Genomic DNA, 22,510 nt, shown 5'->3' with positions numbered 1-22,510 from the left:
TGAACAGCTTCAGGAAAAAAAGAATGCACCTGGAACTAGTGCCAATTTACCCACAGTCTTCTTACTTTTGTGAGTGTTGTGGGATGGCGTACTGTCCAATTTGTAAACATTCACCCTCCCCAGTGTTGGCTTCATGTTGGGAAGGGCCCTTGAGCAAGAGATCTTCCATGGGTTCCTCCACCCTCCTCGGTCCCTCAGCAAATCTCCCTTATCACTGGAGCAGAACAAGGAGACTCCTGGCAGTAGAGGGACTTGGACAGATGCCCAGCCATGCCAGTCTTCTCTGTCTTTTTGCTGTGTGCCCAAAACGTTTTCAGATTACACAAATTTAATCAAAAGGCATTTGATTAATAATCAATGGAAAAATGAAACCTATATTTCACTCCCACTTTTCTAGGGAGACTTCCAAAAGTTTAAAATTCTTAATACAGACATCTATATAGATTGTGAAAGAAAACTTGAGATATATTGGACCTAGCATTGATTAGTTGCCGCAGCCTAGCCCTAATACATTTCTGAATCGGTTTTGCAGTGTTGAGTTCAGCCTCACTATCAACAGATCACATTAGTCTTTAATCCTCCTGGGATAATATGCAGGATGATAAGAGGTCTGTTCCACACATTTCACTTTCCTACATACAGATATAGCATCCTTTTAGGAAATTGCATCATAATGTGCATAGACATTCTCTGTGAAGGCAAATTACAGTGTGACTCTTGAGTCACACTGGAATTAAATTAGCTTTATTCTCGAGAGAAAGAAAGGTCGTAGTCACGCTGCCTGACATTGCTTTACTGCTATGACCTTTACTGACCTTTGTCCAAACATGCGGTATACATGTAGTTGGGCTGAATGTTGGCATGAAGCATGCCAAATGTTTTTGACCCTAAGGAGCAAAATGAAGGCTTCTCCTCTGACATAACTTGGGAGTCTCGTTCCACCCCTTCTTGTCTCTCTTTCTGTAAGCAGGCATTGTTACAGGGTTGTAGGAACAATGCTTTTTGGTAGCAGCTGGCTTTCTGGCACCTTTTTTTTATAAAAAAAATACCTCAGCATAGCTTTAGTATCGTTTGCAGAATGGAAAATCGGGAGAGAGAAACTTTATAAATAATGGAAGTAATTCTAGCTGTAGAGTTTAGTTTTGAAGACCCTGACTTATGCTGTATGTATTTGCAGTTCTGTATTTAGGCTACAACTTTATAGGGTATGGGGTGGGGGCGGGAAGGAGAGAGAGTTAGCTGTGCTAGAAGGCAAATGTTGCTTGCAACGTCTTTTCCTACTTTGTCATTGGCTATCGTTGTCGACACGCTACATAACAGCAGACATAACTGAGCTGCTGTATTGCTTCCAGGGTCCTTCTAGGTGTGCATGACCTCTGCCTCCCTGCTTTCTTTCTATTGGCAAACCAAGGGCCTTGGTGGGGATGTAAATATTGAGCAAGTTTGTGTGCTTGGAGGAGGGCATACAAGGAGATGAATTAGCAACCCATTTTAGTCCACGTAGTTGCACTAGGGCTGCAGCTGGGCCAAGACTTTTACATTTGGAAAAGGAGGAGGATATTTGGGAGAACAAAGTGAAACAGTTCTTTTTATCCCTGCTTGTCTTGTTATTGAATGTAGTATGTGGTAATTAATTTAATTTTCTAAAAGCAATGCTAATTCTGTCTAGACCAAAAATAGCAGAAGAGAAACCAAACTAAATGCTAACCTGCTCCTAGTACCTAAGTATAGAGTACCTGAAAGAGATAAGATTCTATGATCAGACTTGAGGAGAAAAAAGGCTATATGGGATGTGGGTTTCTTTTTATGGAAGGTTGAGTCATTTTTCTCTCACAGCACATGGTTCAGATTTTGGATGACATTCTTGGGAGACTTCATCTGCTTCCATCCTGACTCTGAAGCATCTCCTTTCTCTGATTGCAGAAAAATACAGAGTGTGTGTTTGTGTGAGGAAGTATATTTCCAGGGGTGGGAGAGGAAAACCTGAGCTTCAGCTGGAGGGGGAGAATTTCCAATGTTTTGATAGGAACCAAAGGTATACTGCTTAGTTTTTGGCAGCTCTGCTGTTTTCAGGATGTCTTCGGCAAAAAATTGTGTGGTCTTAGAGGTTTGATTTGATGACTCTTGACTTGGAGGATCTCCTCATGTGTTGGTTTTCCTACCTTCTTAATGCACAGGGTTGGTTTGGATAGTTTTTCTGAGGACATACTGGAGGCAAGTTCTATTCAGTACAGCACCCAAGATCACAAGCAACTGTTGGATGTAGGGAAAACTTAGTTTTATTCTTAAAATATCAAAACTTCATTGTCCTCTTAAATATCAAAACTGCATTGTCCTCTGTTTCACATCATTTCAGAAATCCTGTGGGTTTTCATAGTGGAAAACCTTGGAGATGTCTTTCTTTCCTCCCCGGAATAGCTTTGGGCATTGTCACATTACATGCTGTTGGCTTGATGAATTGCATCAGTCAAGCCTGACGTGTTCATGTGTGAAGCAAGGGAGAAGGTAAATATATATTAGTTGTCCAGCTATTCTTCCTCTGGAAATCAGCTGGGTTGCAGAACTTCCCTGGAAAGCTTTACTAATAGACTTATTGTTCTGACATTATGTAAAGTGGTATTAATATTGTGTGACTTTTCTAAGAGCTAGGTAGATTTATAAGTAGGTAATAGGGAAATGGAAAATGACTTCTCAAAGATAAGAGCACTTGGAACAAAAGATGTGGAAAACAAGGTGTGCTTTAAAAAGAAAACAAATCTGAGGAAGGAAATGAAACAACCAGTTGGGAGATGGGCTCGTGAGAGGAAGATCCTTAATAGTATGAGGAAGGTTGGAATGTCTCCCCTCTTCTGCCTTATTTCTCTTTACCTCACTCAGGCAAAAATATGGGTTTATAGTTTGTTGTCGGCTCTTTCCCCAAACATTTCTAAAACTCTGATCTTTGTTCTCACCAAAAATTCTCTCTTTACTTTTTACAATGTAGAACCCATCAAAATAAAAGCCTTCCTGAAGTACTTCTAGCAGAAATGTCTTTAACCCACCAGGGGGCTATAAGTGTAAATGGTGAATGTTTCTGGCAAGAGTACTACAGGAATAGTGGTAAATATTAAGGAGTACAGATCTGTGTCAAATTAATATTTGCACAATTCAAGCCACCCACCCTGGCCAACAGCCTTTGGAACAAACACCTTTGGTCAGGGCTGGGGAGAAACTGTCACTTGTCCCATCTAATCCATGTTAGCACATTGGCATTTTCGATCCAGTTTCTGTATTTGAATTTGAGGAAGAAGCCACAGCAGATACCCATAAACTGATTGGTAAGTTACTTCCATTTATTTGAACCTCCCTGGAGGAAGATTTCTCTAAAATCCAGGAGATAAGAGGTCAGGTGCAAGTGCTTTTGAGAGCATCACGGGACTCCGGCCGTTTTGCACTCCCCTGGTCCCACCGTGTCGCTGTTCCATTTCCTTCTTCTGTGGTAGTGTCTAAGGCTAGGTGTGAGTAAGTGTCGGGTGTTTATCCGCCACAGGTACGGGAGCTGTCGTATACCTCATTTCTAACTCATAACTGAGTAACTTGCTTTAACTTTCTCCAAACCCTACAGAGTTGCCAAGACTGCCCTCCCTCCCTTGATTAACGTGGAACTCTGGCTTATAGCATCCTGTGACCTGTAACCTGGGGGGCGACCCCCTAAAGCCTCTGAATGTCGCTGCTTAAAAGCTACTGCAAACTGAGGGCAAATTGCAATCTTCTATTTCTTTTGGTTACCAGGGGTCCTCTCGTAGTCTGTGAATATCCATCTCCACTCCCAATCCGTGCATGAAACCTCCATGCTGCCTTCTCCCTCCCCCTGGTGAGATGTCAGGGCTATAATGTACTGCAGGGTCAAGGCAGGACCCTGACGGCTCCTCTCAGCCAAGTGCTGCATGCATATTGCTCGCTACTTTTTAATTTTGTTTCTCTCATGCTCCTCCCATATTTAATTTCCTTCTTTTATTATTTGACAATCTTGTTCCTCCCCGTCCCCGCCTCTAGGCTAACCAGAAGCTGCATCCCTGTCCCTTCTGCCATTTTACTTTGAATGTAGTTTTCCCACCCTTTGGAAAGAGAAGCTTTTCCAGGTCACGGTGCACTGCTATATGCCGAGGGGGGCGGTTTCTTTGTTTTGTTTTGTTCTTTTAGAAATTTCCAGCCAAAACCAAAGATTTCCTAATGATTGTATAAACTCAAAACAGACAAACAAACAAACCAAAGACAAAAGGGGCGTCTTCAGCACCAATCATATCTCTTAAGATGGCGCGGTCCCATCCTGTGCTAACTTGCTTGGGAGACCAAGTTCTGTTTGACCTCCACAAATCCAAAGGCGCACAGCCATTGGGAGGGAGAGTTCAGTGGGGAAAAGTGATGGACTCCACAGATTGGTTGTGAAGCTGAAGACATTGGTGCATGACTGGCGGCTCTGGTGGGTGCTTTTAACCCTTTGGGAGCTGGGTGATATTAATACACGCTGAGGTGCACTTCTGAGCTCTCCCCCCCCCCCCCCGCCACTGCTTGGAAGAGGCTGTCCTGTTGTGCAAAATCTCTGAAAAAAAATGTTTTGCTTTTCTTTCTCTGTCCCCCCCCCACTTCTTTTTTGTTCTTTAATTATTTTTGCAGCACCACTGTGCAACTATGCATTGTATTTCTCAACCTTTTGTGCTAGGTAGGTAGATGCCTATGACTTTTTAAACTTTGGGGGAGGGGGGGTTGCCAATGAAGGAACTTTTTACATGGATCTTTTAAATCTCAGTTGATTAGGGGGTGTTTGGTTCTAGGGTCATACAAGCTCTATCCCAAAGCAAAATCCAAATGTTAATAATATTAGCCTGATGCAGATACCAAAGATAATTTCTTTCCTGCAGAACCTTAGACTTGTGTATTAAGTACAATTACCCAGCACTTGCATTAGTCTAACCTCAGTAATTCCAAAGCTTAGATGTATATTTTGGTATATTTCTGGGATATTAAAAATGTCGTTTAAATTCTTGTTTGTTTCAGTGTAATGCTCTTAAAGTCATAGCATGGAGATAACTGAATTGTCTTATTCTTAGTAGTTTGAAATAATAGTATTTTTGTATGTTTTGGGTGTGTCAATGTATGTATTAACACAAGAGTTTTCACTGCCTAGGTGTTCATAATTGAGAAAAAGTGTACATAATCTGTGATTTCCACCAGATTGTCGATTTAGATTGCATTTTCTCTGATTGCCATTCCCAACAGGGAGATCTTTATTCCTTTTTTTTTTTAAAGAGACAGCATGCTTATAACAGTGAGATTGTACTTTTGCCCTCCCATAAAGGTCCAGTTCCCTGAAAACATCGTCCTTTAATTTTGAAAGGTGAGGCAAGACTCAAAGTGTAGCAATTGAATAACTAAAAGCACGGATATTACTATGCTAGGAATTTATGCTTTTTGTTTTTATAGTGGGGGGGAGGCATCTTGCCAAGAAAGCTATGGTTTGTGGAAATTGATTTATAAAATCCTGAGCTCTTCCTATGGCAAAAAGAGAGATTTGTGTTGATTACAGAGCTTCCCTGTCGTCAACCATCAAGTTGGCTTATTTCTTCCTCAGGCCTGCTAATGTGCTCAATTGTACAGCTTAATTTACATGAACACTTTGTATCTAACTGTGATAAATATATTAAGATACAATGCATTCTTGCCTAACTTTAAATTTGAGAACTGTAAGGCCCTAATTTGAAACTGTGTGTGTCTCCAAAATGGAGATGAAAAGGATGCTGTCTCTTTAAATATACCTTCTATTTTTTCCCTAGTGGCTGCCTACAGGTGGCTGTGGGCATTGAGAGAGACTGTGTAGATTATAGTGAATCAGGATGAAAATGGTAGATTTTGTGTAGATGCATTTGTCTGCTGTAATTTTTATATATATAAAACTTACTGTAACTGTACAGTTCATTTCTGTTGTAAACATCATTAAACCATTTTTCCAAGTGTTTTAACATGCATGCACTGGTTTGTGGTTTTTGAACAAGTGAAAGGAAATGGCTGAAAAGAAATGGCAGAACCTTGTATTTCTGTTCCTCCTTATTTTCTCCCAACTACAAATTACAAGACATCTCAGGTTAGAAGACTCACATAATTGGACAGCAGAAACAGGTAAGCCTCTCAGTTCTGTTATTCTGCAGACAATAAATATGCCAGATTTATTTTAAAAGCTTACACTACTAGTAACTTACGGCTTCCATGTTGAACAGGATGTGTTAAATTCTTTCAGTTAAGTAACCACCATGTGCAGGTTGTCTAACTAGCTCAACATCGTAATGCAGATTTATTTAGTATTCTCTACATTTGTGTCCTTGACAAGCTAATTTGTTTATTGCTACAGGCGCATGTGTCATGCATACTACTAGTTTGGTCCTACAATAGATATTGCTGCCCTTCTAAACTGTCCTAAAAGTCAGTGATGTGAGATCTGTGCACCCTTGTTTAGCTTTAAATCTTAAGGTTTTGTAGGACTTATTGCTCCTTTTCATTAAGCTCTTTTTCCCCTTTTACTTTCCACTGCAACATGGCGCTATGAAGTTCAAACGAATCCAGAATAAGACCAGAAGAGGGAAAAGCAGGTATATTTAAGAAACTTTTATTTAAAAATACACAGAACACATGGTTTCAGTTCTTTAGATAGAAAAGCATTTTCTTTGTTCTTTTCAACTTAATTTATAGATTTAAAGCTCCAGAAGTGTATTTTTGAAAGATCAGATTTAGGCTGTGCACACCCCATACATTTAACCACCTCTGCCCAGTGCCGGATTTACATATAAGCTAAAAAGAGCTATATAGCTTGGGGCCCTACTCTCTTGGAGGCCTCCAAAAAATTTAAAGGAAAAAACTGGATGTATATTTCCAATATATAAGATGAACTGAAATACAATTGAGAAGATGTTTAACAATTACTTTGATAAAATACATATTTTGTTATGTGCAAATGGCTTTAAATACCTATTAGGTCCATAAATTACCATATAGCATATATTCAACACAAAAAAGAGCGACAATTTGTTGTTGACAAAGGACAGCTGGACATACAAAGGGCCTCATCAAACCTAAATCCAGCCCAAGAATCCTAGGATCTGTAGTTTAAGGGTGCTGGGAATTGCTCTGTAAGGAATAAACTACAGCCCCTGAGTTCGAGAAGTGGGTGTATGCAGCCTTAGTCCGGTATGAGTTCTGACAAGCAGACTCTCACTTCCATTTTGCTGATAGAGATGTATGTGAACCCTTTTTGGATCAACCAGTCTGATAAGATGGGCAGAAGGAATAAAACTCCTCTGTGAAACTAGGTAAGGGAAATAGATTCAAGGTATAAAATTCTCACAATAGGCATTTGCCTGGGGAAAAAGCATAATAGGCAGCTGTGACTTCCCACGTCCTAAGGCTACAACTCTAAACACACTATGGAGTAAATCCACTGGCTATTTCTTTGTGTAAACATGCTCCCCAGCTAATTCCCCCTTGCTCCACTGGTATTAAGCTCACTTAACCAGGACAGCAGCACCTAAAAAGTTTGATCAGGATTCTGTCTTAACAGGAATTTGAAGCATCTACATTTAAAACAGGAGGTAATGTATTACTCATTTCAACCAACCATATGTCCTGTGGAAGAACAACCTACTTCTATTCTCTTAACTATGGGAACATACTCTCTGTGCCTGCCCATACTTCTCATGCAGCATAAGTCAATTTTCATATTAAATCCCTTTAGCAGTGCATGTTTACTCAAAAGAATGCCCTACTGCACTCAGTCCAAGGTCAGTGGTGGTGCATGTTTTTGTATCTTGGCAAAAGAGTGTTTAAAAAGGTCCTTCAGGGCAATGGTGATACACTGTATATCTCCTCCCCCAAACCCCAATTGCTATTTATAAATAAAAACCCAAACCTATAACAAGAGGGGGGGCAGTTAACCTGTTGGTGCTCAGAATTATCTGATGTTTTGGAATGAAATCCTTCCACATGAGCAACATTTTTTAATGCACATTTAGCTTCAAAAAACATCTTTCTCCAGAAAAGAAAATGACTTTGAAATAGCCATCGCAACAGCTGGTCTTAAATTTTAACTGAGCAACAACATGGTGCCCAAGCTCTATAGCTATGTACACTTTGAAAGCTACAACTTGAAATTAGTTTTAAAAAGGAGCTTTGGTTTTTATGCTCATGTAAAAGTGGCATTTGTTGTAGAAGGCAACAGATTTCTGAACAGATCATCTTGAGAATGGTAATCAAGATTCCCGCTCGCCATGGAAATAGTTCTCCTCTTGCTAGACTCAAGTGTAACTAGTAAGGAGGCGGTAGGGGCTGCATTTGAAGGACATCGTATGTATCCTTCGTTGCTTTGCTGAGACCCTGATAAAGAAAGATGAGATGACTCGAAGTTATAACTAAATCAGTATAACTGTAGTTATTAATCAGAAGTACTAAGTCCATATGCCCCTGCTAAACATAAGTCCAACAACTCTGGCTTTCTATCCAGAGTAAATAAAGGTGACAGGCTGTAGGGAGATAGGCTTGTTATTGCTGTGCCTTACCTGATAAACTGTTTCACTGCCTTTGCCACGTCGTCTCTGAAAAAAAGAAGCCCAGCATCAATACAAAATCTCCCTGCCAAAATCTTTTTGCCCATGCAAATAATTACACTCACACTTGGCTCAATTTAACTGGGGGAAGTGGGAGGCTCGCTTCTGATTGGTCTTTTAAGAAGGTGCTGCACAATCTGACTCAACTGCCCCTTAATCAGTAATAAATAAAAATTATAAAGCACAGAAGTGTCATTCAAACAATATCAAAAGGGTGAGGAGGATACTATAACTTCTGTTATGCTTGACAGTACTGCTTTAAATAAAGGGTAGGAAAAAAGCAGGCAGAGGAGTGCCTGAAGCCACCTTGGCACCTTATGTGTAGAGCCAAATTGTCAAGAAGTGTCACTTACCTCTCCTTTCTTTCCAATTTCGCTGTATGCTTCAGCCATCTTATCCCGCTGTAGAGCCTGGCCATGGAAGATCAGAAAATAGTGTCAGCATGAATAAAATTAAAGTACTGTTTTCTGTCATACCACTCCTCTTTGTCAGAGATAAGAAACCATGGACTCTCCCTCCAGATGTTCTTCCAGCTCACATCAACCCCAGCAAGCAATGTCCAGGGTCAGGGACGATAAACATTGTAGTCTAGCATCATCTAGAGAGCCACCTACAGGTTCCCTATCCTTGCTATACAGATATAACAAAACAATACTTTCCCTGTGTTCATTCATGGGAGAGGAGATGTGATTGGTGGTCCAGACTAAGGCAATGTTTCTTCCTTCACGTTGCAGTTAGACTTGAAAGAAACCACTTGCTGAGTACAGTAAAAAACTCCTTTCAAGTCTACTTGCAGAAGGGGGGATGCCGCAGGCCAGATGGGGAGACCCTGCAGGTCAGCACTTACTCTTGCTTTATACTCTCTTTATTTAGTAATTTCCCCCCATGTCAAATAGGTCCCTGCTACTCCCATACTACAGACATGGGAGGATTTCAATGTTGCACTAATTGAGCATCCCTTGGTGGGCTACTAGTTGCACAAGGAAAGGGCAGGAAGCCTTGTGGCAGGCCACACAGCAGATTGCTGTAGTCAACAGTACTTCCTGCTGTACAACAAGCTTGCACTACCACAACTGGGGCGGGTGCTGGGGAATACAACCCCACAGAGCAGGTTGGGGGAAACTCTGGCCCTCCAGATGTTGCTGAACTTCTGCTCCCAACATCCCTGGCCATTGGCCATGTTTGCTGGGGCTAATGGGAATTGGAGTCCAACATGATATGAAGAGCCAATGGTTTCCCATGCCTTGCACATTCTACCTGTCATTAATGGCATACAATTCATTTGAAAAGTGATTACATGGAGCCTTATGCTTTGCTTTCCTAAAGTTCAGTGCTTGTGACTTTGGAACCAATTGCTGATACCGTAGTAGCACCTCAATGCCTGAGAAGCAGCAATTCCAGCAATAGTTTTTCTTCTCTCCCTCAAGTTACACTAAGAGAGAAACAAGGAGTAGGAATACAGAAGATAAACCTGGCTGGGAGGAGGCAGAGAGAGGTTCATTTACACACCTCACAAGGAGAGGAAATAAGCTATTTCATGGCAGCTGTTTGCTGCAGCAGAGGAAAACAGATCACAAAAGTAGCATGCTGCTGAAATGGCATAGGAACAGACATGCACACATATAAAAAAAGTTTGCATGCAGGTGCAGAAAACATTCTTTAAAAAGAAAGAAAAAGTGGACTCTAGCAGAGTGAGGCTAAAATGCAACAGGAATATCAGTTTTTGTAAACCAAAGCAGACTGCTTATGGGGTTCATTAACAGCATGAAAACAAGCTGGGTCTTGAAACACCTTCTGGGAGAGGTATTTGGCACCCATGCGCTCACAAACAATCAAACAACTACACTGGCAAATCGTCATTTGTGTGCAAAACGAGATAAATTAATGAGGGTGATGCCTACATGGTAGCACAATTTACTTCCCAGTGTTGTTTCAGATGTCTTTAGGTGGGTTTTATGTGAAGGTGGCTGGTCATTTTAGAAAACTGAAAAGCAATTTAGAGAAATTCTAGACAATATGGCAAGAAACCAAAATGCTTTTCTGAAATGGTCAGTTCTTGGTTTTACTTACACTGTAAACTCTGTCCTGAGCTTGTTTTCTTCTGTGCTGAAAAGGGGAAGAATAAACAAGCAGTTCTTGGAACCGTTCTTGCGGACAATATCAAAAAAATATTTGGGGATGCACAAGGCATTGCAGAGATTCTTACAGAGATGCTAGTCTGGGATTAGTCACAAAATTTCTAGCTGCATTTGACGATGCATGAAGCATTATACTTGCTGGTATATGTACACATGGCAGTGGGAAGGGGGCTATCAACAGCTGTTGATAGCACCGACATCCTGACATATATAATGTGTGAACGATCCTTTGTCTCTATTCAGCCCACAGGCTATGGGGCTGAAACATTGCAATTTAGTGGCTTAACCAAACCGCATACGTGTGCACCCACCCACCCACCCACCCCTGTAACTCAGAGTAGCACTTCATGCACTTAAGGAAGTGGACTGTAATCCACAAACATTATTCCATCCTTAATAATAAATCTATTAGTCTTCAAAGTGCCATCAGATTCTTTCCTGTTTTAGGAGAGGTCAGGGATGCCATGTCCCAGTGGCTGCTTGAGCTGGGCTGACATTTTCTCTGCACAGAAAAGAGTGGCCTGAATTTAATAAAAGGACCAGGATGAGATGAGTGAAGGTACCTGGGCTTTCCCCCCTCCTTCAATGTCAGCATCTGTCTGTTTCGCTCCCAGCGATGCATATTCATCTCTGGTTCCATGAGACAATCTCTGAAATGAAATATATAGATAGGGACATTTACAAGAATGACAGCTCATTGGTAAGTTGCAGTCCCGAGCTCCTAACGGGCTGACCAGTACTGTGTCTTCAAAATAGACTCAAAAACAAACATGAGCTCAGTGAATCACATTCTGTTATGTTAAAACCATCCCATAAAATCCTGGTCCTAGACTCAAGTTGCTAACACTTTCCCCAATCCTTCCGCAGTCAAGGGATTAATTAAGAAACGGAGAGTCCATCTAGTCCAGCATTATTTTCTCTCCGTGGCCTATGCTGAGCGCAACACTCTTCTGGACCATACCTGGGTCATACCAGGTATTCAGAGGCATACTGCCCCCAATGCCAGAGGTAATACAGCCATTGTAACTAGTAGCTGTTGATGATCTCCAGGAATTTGTCTAGACACCTTTGAAAACTCATAAGTTGGTGACCATCTGTACATCTTGGGGCTGCAAATCCCATAATTCAACTCTGTGTTGTGCCGAGAAGTACTTGCTTCCTGAATCTCCCACCATCCACCTTTCATGGGATGCCAATGAAGGCTTCCAAGTGACCTCTCATATAAACCCTTCCATTCACAAGGGCCGTCCCAAACTTTTCTGCCAATTATCCTTCTCTCTACTACTGCAGGGCTGCCTCTCATTGCAGGAGAGAATAGCCATAGTCACAGTCCCATGCACAGCCCTTGTACAACAGGCCTCTCTCTTCACCTTCCTTCTAGCATTAGAGCTGCTGGCTCTTATACTAAACAGGAAACCGAGCTGGCCACACATAGAGTCTTCATGGCAGCAACATGGTGTAAGCTGCACGTGCAAGTTCAGTCTCTCTTCTAGCAGGAGCCAACCAGAATCTCTTGATTCTAAACAGGAAAACAAGGTTAACCCTGCTTTCACATAGGACACTGCTGTGGAGAACTCATGTAGGTCGCGCTCTCTCCTCCTTCAAAGCCCACAAACCACCTGTCTCTAGACTTTAGGCCAGAATAGGACCACTATATGTGTAGCCATTTCCCCATAACTACACAAGGCTTCCCTTGCTTATTGACTGATTTAAGAATTTAGAAATTGCTCTACAGTAAAAGAATACCTGACTGGTGTACAAAAATAGACTGTGGGTGGGATACTATGTCAGGCTAAGGGCATCATTTTGTCAGTACAAGCATTTCTGCTTTCCCGATAGAATGATCTCCCTCTCCTCCTCTTGACTCTCCCAAGCAGATTTATGTAGGGTGTAGGGGGAGAAGTTCCATTGCACTAAAGGAATTTGTTGCACTGGCTTCCACTGGAACAACCTATGTTATTATGAAATATAATATGAATTTTTAAACAATATTCAAAATGTGAAGCCAGCTAGAATTAAACGCTGCAGAAATAAAAGGGGTGATTCAAGAAGAGTTTTTTTCATTGAATCATAGAACTGTAGAGTGGAAGGGACCACAAGCGCCATCTAGTCCAGCCCCCTGCAATGTGGGAATGTTTTGCCGAGCGTGGGGCTCGAACCCACAACCCTGTGCTTAAGAGTCTCATGTTCTACCGACAGACCCATTCAGTCTCCTGCAAACATCCAACACACAGATTTCCTTCCATGAGTGTAAATCAACACCGAAAGCAACCATTTTATATATTTCCAGTGTTTATAGATTTACACAGTATCCAAAGTGGTTTACACAACATCAAAAAATAAATAAATCGTAGTGTATTTAAAACAAGAACCACAAGTAAAAGTGTAAGTTCCACAAATATTGTTTGTTTAAACCAAACAATATTGGCAATAGCATTCTGGAGGGAAAGAATTCCAGAGAACTGCTGCTACAATGCTAAAAAAAACCCCAACATGTTCAAGTCATGTCAGGCTTTACTGCACGAGCATGTGGCACTGTCAAGAAATCTTCATCCACAGATCTAAGTGACAGGCTTATCAGATATCCTGGTCCAGAACTGTAATATGGCCCAGGAGCAAACTGGAAACTCATGCAATGCTTTCAACAGAGGTGTCATATGTTGACAGGTTGCCCCACAGACCAACAATAGCTGCAGTTTCTGGACGAAATTCAAGGGCAGCCCCATGTAAAGTGTGGGCCACTTTCTCCAAGCCACCCCTGTCCAAGAATGGTTGCAACTGCCATACCAGCCCAAGCTGGCAAAAAGCACTCTTGGACATGGAATACATCTGAGTTTCCAGTGGCAATGCTCCAGTTACACAGCTGCCCAGAACAGCTGATGGACCAGTTTCCTGGACCTAGGAACCACTCACCCACAGGACCTCCAACATGATTGCCAGCTGATTGCCTGGCACAATCCCCTCTCAGCAATGGGCATACACCTGGTTGGTTGGGAGATGATTGCCTGTGGTGAGCACCTATCAGATACTTGCTACATTCCAGTTTGGGGCTATTGACATAATGGAGGAATGTGCAGAAGTAACATGCAAAAGGTAAAGAATGGGTGGGGCAATGGAAACACTTGAGTATTTCTGTACATATTATCAGAACAGAGCACTGCCATCTCTTTCATAGCAAATAGGTAAGCCAAAAGTTGCCTTACTCTAGACTTTAATCTAGTGATTAAAAATAGAAGAATACTCTTGAGAGTGCTGCCCTATCCAGAAACTCCTTAGAATGTATGTTTCTTTCAAATTCTTAAAGTAGGGAAGCAGCAAAGCAAAACCACTATGTTAATTAGTATGGAGACTACACACTGAAATACAAGAGTATATTCCAAATGGAATACAGTTTAAATCTAGTTAATTGGGAGGCGATCTACTGGATGCTGTAATTTTATTTGATATAAAACTGGGTCTGCATGCTGCTCATTGTGGAGGGGCTGCCACCCACACTATGCTTTGAAGTCCCAACTATTGGGGCTTCAAAGTGCAGCAGCATCTGACATCCCTAAGACCACCTGTTTAATTTGGTCCACCAGGAGAACAGATTAAGATCTGGTCCACCAGACAGAAAAGATTCTCCACTTCTGATTTAAACCTAACTCCTGAGACCCACTACTGATACCTCTATTGCCAGAAGATCTCACTGCCATTAACTCTCCCCCTTTGCTAAGCTGGGGGAACTTGAGAGGACTCTGAACAAAAGGGGTAATGAATTTTTAAAATCTGCTTAGCATTTGCCCAGACTCTGGAGGAGTCCTAGTTGAATCTTGAGGGCAGATCCATGAAACCTGGTCTCATTTAATTGTCCTGTTATAATTATTTTATTTTATTTGTGAAATAAAAATCATTCAATTTCAAGATAAGACGTAAGTTTAGTACTTACATTATATAGGTCCTCTGAATTCTGAGAAGTTTGAGGTTCAGGAGAGCCTTTGCTTATCTGGAAAACAAAGCCCATTTCTATCTCTGAATGTGACTTTAACAGGATAATTTCTGCTAGTGATTTATAAATGGTGCTTTATAAACCCACAACCCACATATTTCATGGAGATTCTAATATTCTCTTGTTCCCAAATTCAAATAATGGCAATTACGTAAGTGTATGAAAACTGCATATTAAAAATGCACATAAAAATGTAGATTCATCATCAAATTTCTAGATCTTTGGTCATCTTTTCCTAAACTGTCAGGAACTATGCATACATTGTGATATCCAGAGCACCAAGCCTTTAAGAAGATCAAACATATTTTAGGATATTAATAGAGTATTCAAAAGTTTCTCTGCAATGTTCTTGCAATCTTATCCTAACTTTATTTGGAGCTAAGCAACCTCCTAGTGGCAATGGTAGAGATTTACCCATTTGTTGGTAAATGGAAAAACGGTTCCAAAGTAAGTACTATTCATCGGGCACCTTTTAATGGCAGGTATGAAATCTCAGATTTCCAAGAGGGAAAGTGTTTTGTTTTGTTTTTAATTAGTTATTAGTTTAATTAGTTTTCTTGTGTAACAAAAAAAATACATATAGCAACTTTCAGTTCATAGAGTCTTTCTCACAGTTCGTTTACATTTGGTATGAGGCACCGTTGTCGTAGACATTATGTGGGGGGCATAAGTGGCAGAAAAAACTACACTCCTTTAACTTCTCTCACAAAAAACATGAATAAACTCCACATTCCTGCACCTCCCATCCTCAGAATGATGGGGAATTCCCAACACAGAACTATACTATATCACCTAGGAAGTGCACCACATAATCCCACAGAAGACGGAATGAAAGGAATGGGTACACATGGAAATAGATAAAGCCAGAAACACCCCCCCCTACAGGGTACACAAGAGGGAAAGTTGCATTGAAGGTTGGCAACAGGACTGCATCTTCCCTTCTCTCTCTTTGTACTTCTTGTCTCTGTATACACTGCTTACCTGTGTGTGAATATGAATACAGAGTGGGAAAAGGCAAAAGATTCAGTCTTTACATTGATAACTCAGCTTGCAAAGGAGTCACCTGAGGACCACAAACAGCTGCTGCCACCATTTAAAATGTCTTTCATTAGGTTTGAAGGGATGGTTTTTGCTTTTCACTTGGCCAATATCTGGGGCTGGAAGCAAGCAGCTGGTTGTCAATTGACTTACTCCTCGATCAGAATCGCAGTGGTAAAACAGAGAAACCCTTTCACTAGGGTACTTTATCATGCCCTCTCCAATGATCACCATCTTGACTCGGCAATGGGCAGAATTTTTGACTCCAGTAGTTATAAACAATGTGTATCAGGCAGTGGGAATGTAAACCAATTTCTTTACCCTCAGGCTAGCTCATGAAAGGTTTCCAATGTTAAGATCAGCTGTTTTCTGCTGGAGGCAAGCATCACGGCCCCTTCTTGCCAATTTTGGCCACTGCCTATTTTCACTTCTTCATTTAAAGCTTTCTTCTTCTGTATTTAATGCCAGTGAGAAAAGGGACCAAGTTTTCTGTGATGTTGTTGCTTCCTGCTTATAGGTCAGCAGGGGGAACTTCCAGCCCATCTGCCTCATTAGGTCAGCCACACTTCTCCATTCATCCCGCAAGGCCATTTCGGCCAAGCCACACCCACACAGGACTGAACTCTGCACATCAGCAGATATACAGGATATTCAGTCCTGCTTTCTGCAACCTCATTGCTACCTACCCCCAAACCTGACATCAGGGGTAGGGCAGGTGTATATGGTTTCAGAGAGAGAGAAAAGTCTCTTGAGCCAAATGGAGAAGACTGGCAGGTGAAGTTTAGCTTGCAGGCCAGAGATTTCCCACCTGGTCCTAAGGAATCAATGAAGAGACCGCAAAGTGCCAGGCATCTCCAGTGACTTCTCAGGAAACCCTCCTTCAGGAATGGGGAACCTGTGGTCCTCCAGATGTGGCTGGATTTCAACTGTCATCACCCCAGGCGCCCAGTCAGCATGGCCAGTGGTCAGGGGTGATGGGAATTGTAGTCCAGCAACTCTTAGAGGACACCGGTTTACCATCCTTGCACGACTTCCTTGTTCCATCTAGCGATCCCAGAAAGGGCTTGGGAGGATCCAGCAAGTTTAAAGAAACCTACTTCTGAGTGGTGAGAAGTTCCTTAGCACAAGGCATATTTGAATTCCTGAGGTTATACATGACTGTATAACCATTCAAAGCATTGTCCAGCATACCAGGTGCCCAATGAAATGCTCTGTTGAAATGCTGAAGTTTCCAAACACCATGGATAACCGGTTTCTCGAATGAATCCAAGTGCCCAACAGCTCATCAGTGCTCATCCTTATTCTCATGTTGGAAAAAGTGGGTGGAATTGGTGCAGGAAATTGAAGACAGAGTTTAAAAATAAAAATAAAGTTTCACAGGTCATTCTTTGTATGTTAAAGATCAAGTGACTTCCCATTTTAAAGAGGCTGAGGACTCACCTTTAGTTTTACGAAACAGGCTGTGATGATTATAGCATAAATCAAGAGGATCCCATCCAGAATGTAGCAGAGTCTTGGATCTGTCAGGCCTAGTGCATTGGCATCTGCATTAAAAAACAAACAAACCCATGTGTTGATTATTGAGAAAGTTGCCCTGTACTGAGTCCAGAGTCAAACTACTGGTTCCTCTCACTCAGTATTGTCGACATTGACTGGCAGTGGCTCTTCGTGGCTTCAAACAGATACCGCTCCAGCGGGAAGGTAAACAGTGTTTCCGTGTGCTGCTCTGGTTTGCCAGAAGCGGCTTAGTCGTGACCCTGAAGCTGTCTGCGGACAAACACTGGCTCTTTCGGCCTACAGAGCGAGATGAGCACCACAACCCCAGAGTTGTCTGCAACTGGACCTAATGGTCAGGGGTACCTTTACCTTTAGTGACTAGAGATCAATAATACAAATGCTAATTGGGCAAATTCACAGACAAAGAGGTTGATAGGTTTCTTAGAATGACCACCTCCGGGTTTCATTAGAGATGTGATTGAACAGTTCACAAGACAGTAACATTTGCATGAATCGGTACCAATGTGCTGTCAAAATAAACAATTAATGGGTGACACAAACACTAAGGGCTGCCCCGTCCCACCTTCCTGCAGCTAAAGGACCAAATTCCACATTGTGTCAGTCATATATTTTAACAAATTTTTCTCCACTTTATTTTGGAGTGAAAAAACACCCATCAAGCCCCAATTCTGGCTCAGCAAGCTCCCTAGATTGCGAGACCATGCTGGTTTTGTTGCTAAAAAACATCCCCTTATCTGTCTGCTGGTTACCCCCAGATGTGCTGTTTAGAGTAACAGTTGCCTAGACTGAGATGCATATCCCCATCCCTATCTAAAGACTCATCCAACCTGTTCAATGGTTTCTAGAGAAACACTGCAAAAAAGGAAGCAAGTATACTGTATATCCATATTCACATTTGCCTACTCAAGAGGAAAGATTATGGTGCTGTCTTTGAAGCAGCAGAGAAAATCAGAGGTGGGGATTAGAGGAAAATTCAGTACTCAGGGACTCAGATCCAAATAAAGTCACACTAAAGTCCCAGTGAAAATATTCAAAAGAGTATTGTGGCACCTTAAAAATGTATTATGGCACAAGCTTTTGTGAATTCCAGTCTCATGACAATGATCAAACACCAACGGCCGCACTCTGGCTCTAACCCTTAACTGGTCATTCTAGAACAAAGGAGCTTCCAAGGGAGACTGAAATGTGCAACCACTGAATTACAATTCATCAAGAGCCTCAGTGCTATTACTTGTGGACTGAATCAGGGCAGGGTTTTTTAATCACACTATGTGCCATTAATTGGCTTACCAATGCCAGGGTTTTCTCATCACCAACATCTTTTTTGTGAATGGCCAAATAGCCATTTGTATACTTTTGTGCACTTTCATTGCCTTTTGATCTGGCTGTTTACAATTCCCTCTCCACTACCATGTGTATAGACACCTGCACCTCAGGATCTCCAGAGGACAGGATGACACTTCAAAACGACCTTGACAGATTAGAGAACTGGGCCAAAACAAACAAGATGAATTTTAACAGGGAGAAATGTAAAGTATTGCACTTGGGCAAAAAAAAATGAGAGGCACAAAAACAAGATGGGTGACACCTGGCTTGAGAGCACTACATGTGAAAAGGATCTAGGAGTCTTGGTTGACCACAAACTTGACATGAGCCAACAGTGTGACGGGGCAGCTAAAAAAGCCAATGCAATTCTGGGCTGCATCAATATGAGTATAGCATCTAGATCAAGGGAAGTAATAGTGCCACTGTATTCTGCTCTGGTCAGACCTCACCTGGAGTACTGTGTCCAGTTCTGGGCACCACAGGACACTGACAAACTGGAACGTGTCCAGAGGAGGGCAACCAAAATGGTCAAAGGCCTGGAAACGATGCCTTATGAGGAACGGCCAAGGGAGCTGGGCATGTTTAGCCTGGAGAAGAGGAGGCTAAGGGGTGATATGATAGCCATGTTCAAATATATAAAAGGATGTCACATAGAGGAGGGAGAAAGGTTGTTTTCTGCTGCTCCAGAGAAGCGGACACGGAGCAATGGATCCAAACTACAAGAAAGAAGATTCCACCTAAATATTAGGAAGAACTTCCTGACAGTAAGAGCTGTTTGACAGTGGAATTTGCTTCCAAGGAGTGTGGTGGAGTCTCCTTCTTTGGAGGTCTTTAAGCAGAGGCTTGACAACCATATGTCAGGAGTGCTCTGATGGTGTTTCCTGCTTGGCAGGGGGTTGGACTCGATGGCCCTTGTGGTCTATTCCAACTCTATGATTCTATGATTCTATGATAATGCTTAATACATCTGATGAAGACAACTGTACAAAAGCTGCTGCCATAATGAATGTATTAGTCTTTTAAGGTGCTGCAAAACTCTTTGTTGGCAGTTTGCTGCAACGGCCTCATCTGGCTACTCCTCAGGAAAATGAAATTAATTGAACTTAAAACAATTGCATGAAATTGAGTATAGATTTCAATGGGATTAAAGCACAATCTCAATAAAGACCAGTTAAAGGCTGATCAGAATAAACACAAGTATGCATCACATGGAACAAAGTCAAGTTACAGCAACATTTAAAGAGTACAGTCTCTCTCATACATGTACACCTTCATGTTTATGGCACATGCGATTGTTCTTCAGGAGTATTGGGCAGCACTCTGGTTCATACATTAATACAAGCAATGAAAATTGCAATCCAATGCATGTCTACTCAAAAGATCAAATGGAGCTCCCAGGTTAATGGGTATAGCAGTGGTTCTCAAGCTTTTTTCTCTGGGCCACACTTTCAGAATAAAAATGTGCTTGTGCCGCACTTAATTTTTTATTGATAAGAAATACATTTAGGATTATCTTCAGTATCACTTGATGCTCTTGTTCTCGTTTGTAAATGTTACCTATCCATATTAATGACTGTTTTAGGCGAGTCCCATATGTGTGCAACCACGCACACATGCATCGCACCAAACCTGGAAGTGACCAAAAAAATCCCAAAAGGTGCATCTTGGTAAAAGTAAGCCTCTTGGCACATTGTTTCAGTGGTTTGTCATGAGACAGTTTGATTTTATGTTTCAATCAAATGCAGCCATAAATTTCCATTCTTGGGGAAACTGCCCTACTCATGCTGGCTCCAATCCATGTGTGGAGAGGCTGTAGTTCAGTCATGGAGCACATGGTAGTGGGTTCAGTCTCTAGCTACAGCTGAGAAAAGCTTCTGTCTGAAGTGCCAGCGAGCCAGTGTCAGTAGGTGTAGACAGTACCAAGCTAGATGGAAAAAAACTGTCAATTTCTTTGCAATTGTCCAATTGTGGTTTAAAACAGTGCCATGAGGTGTGAGCGTCCTTTTCAGAGAAAACTACTGAATGAAAATTTGCATATCTTAACAAAATACTGAACTCTTTCAGCCCTAGTAGGAAGGGTAGCCCCCATAAGAGACAGGTTAAAAACAACAACAGCAGTCTATTTCCCAACAGATTAGCCTGCTGAAGTTTCATTGTAACAAGATAGTTTTGTTGAAGCACGAGATTGGAAGTCAGTATAAAGGAAAGGAAACCTGTGCGCTCAAGGTAAAATGGAGCTCAGCTTCTGACATCAGTGCAAAGAGTTCCCTTGGCTGTTTGTGGCATTCGGTGTGGTTACGCTAAGTGTTTAGAGCCCCCTCCACTCTGATCTGACAGCTGTGCCTCCCGCCTGCAAGGTTTCCTGAGTGCAACGTTTCCTCTACTAAGTTTCAAGACCAAGTGCAGCAAAAGATTATGCCATAAAGCAGGGATGGGAAAGATGTGGCTGTCCAGATTCAGCCACACTGGCTACAGCTGATGAGTCTGGAACAGAGGAAGTTGCCATACCTTGGCAGACCATTAGGACCCATCAAGCTCAGCATTGTCGGAGACCCACCTAAAAATGCTGGGCGTTGAACTGAGACCTTCTGCACACAAAGTGGATGTTCTATCACTGCTCTACCCTTGCCGAAATCCAACAACTCAGGGGAGGGGCACAGTAGTCCCCACCTCTTCAATGTGAGATGCTCCTTTTTGTTGCTGATATTGTGATCACCAAGGATTAAGAGCCAGTAGAAGTGCCTGGAGTGCTCTGGTCCATGGGGTCACGAAGAGTCAGACACGACTAAACGACTAAAGAACGACAACAAAGGCTGAATGCAAACTCCAAGACATGTAAGAAAAAGCGAGATTCTGAAGAGATGCAGGGCACAGTTTCCTCCCACTCTTGTAGACATACTTCTACATCTACAACACACTAAGAACCAAAGCAATAGGAAGCTTTCATAGAACAAGAAAAAGGGGACTGGAATTTAGAACAACTGTCTAGCCAAAAGCAAGCTGGGAAAGTTTCTTCTCAGCCAAGTTCTTAAAACACAAACACACACAAAACCAACAGCATGTGAACAAGTGTCTTCCTGAAAGTCTAGGGGAAAGATATGAACTTTGAAACCTGCCTTCATGCCACAACAGCCATTCTTAACTTATTCATCTCTTGAGGGGGCTGGCAGCAGCATCAAACACACTTAGTCACATTCAGAGGACGAGAAACACACGCACATGCACAGCTGTTTCAATTCTAGGAGACTGGAACCAAAAGAGATTCACAATGTTAGCAAATGAGAGCAGAGTTTGTGCAGAAGTAGGTGTGAGCCAGTTGAGCTGCTGTCAAAGCCCCCACAACCATTGTGCAGAGGTGGACAATTCTCCCCATGGCCCATTTCCCCATGCAGTCTCCATGTAAGCATTCAACACACAGATTTCCTTCCCTGGGTGTAAATTTATTCCATAGCTTAATAAACAAATGCCTTTGCCACCCTAGTGACATTTTAGTTCCTAAGTGAGGGGGGCAGACAGAACCCCACAGTACATGTAACTGGATGTTTTTAAAGTATAAACATATATGTGCAGGGCCTGTGAATCAACACTGGGTCAATCTGAGCAGAGGTGTTGAGAAACTCAAATGTATATACTGCTTGAGACATAAGAATATTCCAGTTTAAAACCAGGCTGAAAAGCTCCTCGGCTTCCTTAGAACAGGACAAAATCCTCTCAGTGTCCATATATTTGATTAAATCCACAAAAATGTATGCCGTAATAGATTAGTTATTCCTTGAGGTACTGTTTTGACAGGATGGCTGGGGGGAAATTGGCCTTTCAGATGTTTGCCAGACAATATAGCTCCCATCATCACTGATGGGGGGCTAATGGGA

General features: G+C 42.0%; 1 protein-coding gene across 2 annotated transcripts in view; it reads right to left on the bottom strand.

The window, feature by feature from the left end:
- Positions 1-6,624: 6,624 nt before the first annotated feature.
- The window catches only part of LOC128412884 (protein CREG1-like), a 64,641-nt gene continuing 48,755 nt past the window's right edge, over positions 6,625-22,510 (bottom strand). The window contains exons 2-8 of one of the 2 annotated variants that reach the window (XM_053386405.1): positions 17,235-17,338; positions 14,697-14,753; positions 11,332-11,418; positions 10,701-10,736; positions 8,984-9,040; positions 8,583-8,618; positions 6,625-8,400 (exon numbers count right to left, since the gene is read on the bottom strand). In XM_053386405.1, the coding sequence (XP_053242380.1) occupies positions 8,332-8,400; positions 8,583-8,618; positions 8,984-9,040; positions 10,701-10,736; positions 11,332-11,418; positions 14,697-14,753; positions 17,235-17,338 (446 nt within the window). In that variant the 3' untranslated portion in view covers positions 6,625-8,331. Of the gene's footprint in view, positions 8,401-8,582; positions 8,619-8,983; positions 9,041-10,700; positions 10,737-11,331; positions 11,419-14,696; positions 14,754-17,234; positions 17,339-22,510 lie in introns of those variants that run through there. The other variant, XM_053386403.1, reaches the window with a different exon arrangement.

The sequence above is a fragment of the Podarcis raffonei genome, chromosome 4 (assembly GCF_027172205.1).
Source record: "Podarcis raffonei isolate rPodRaf1 chromosome 4, rPodRaf1.pri, whole genome shotgun sequence".
Classification (NCBI taxonomy): domain Eukaryota; kingdom Metazoa; phylum Chordata; class Lepidosauria; order Squamata; family Lacertidae; genus Podarcis; species Podarcis raffonei.
Note: the sequence above shows the minus strand (reverse complement) of the source record. Positions and strands in the feature narration are given on the sequence as shown.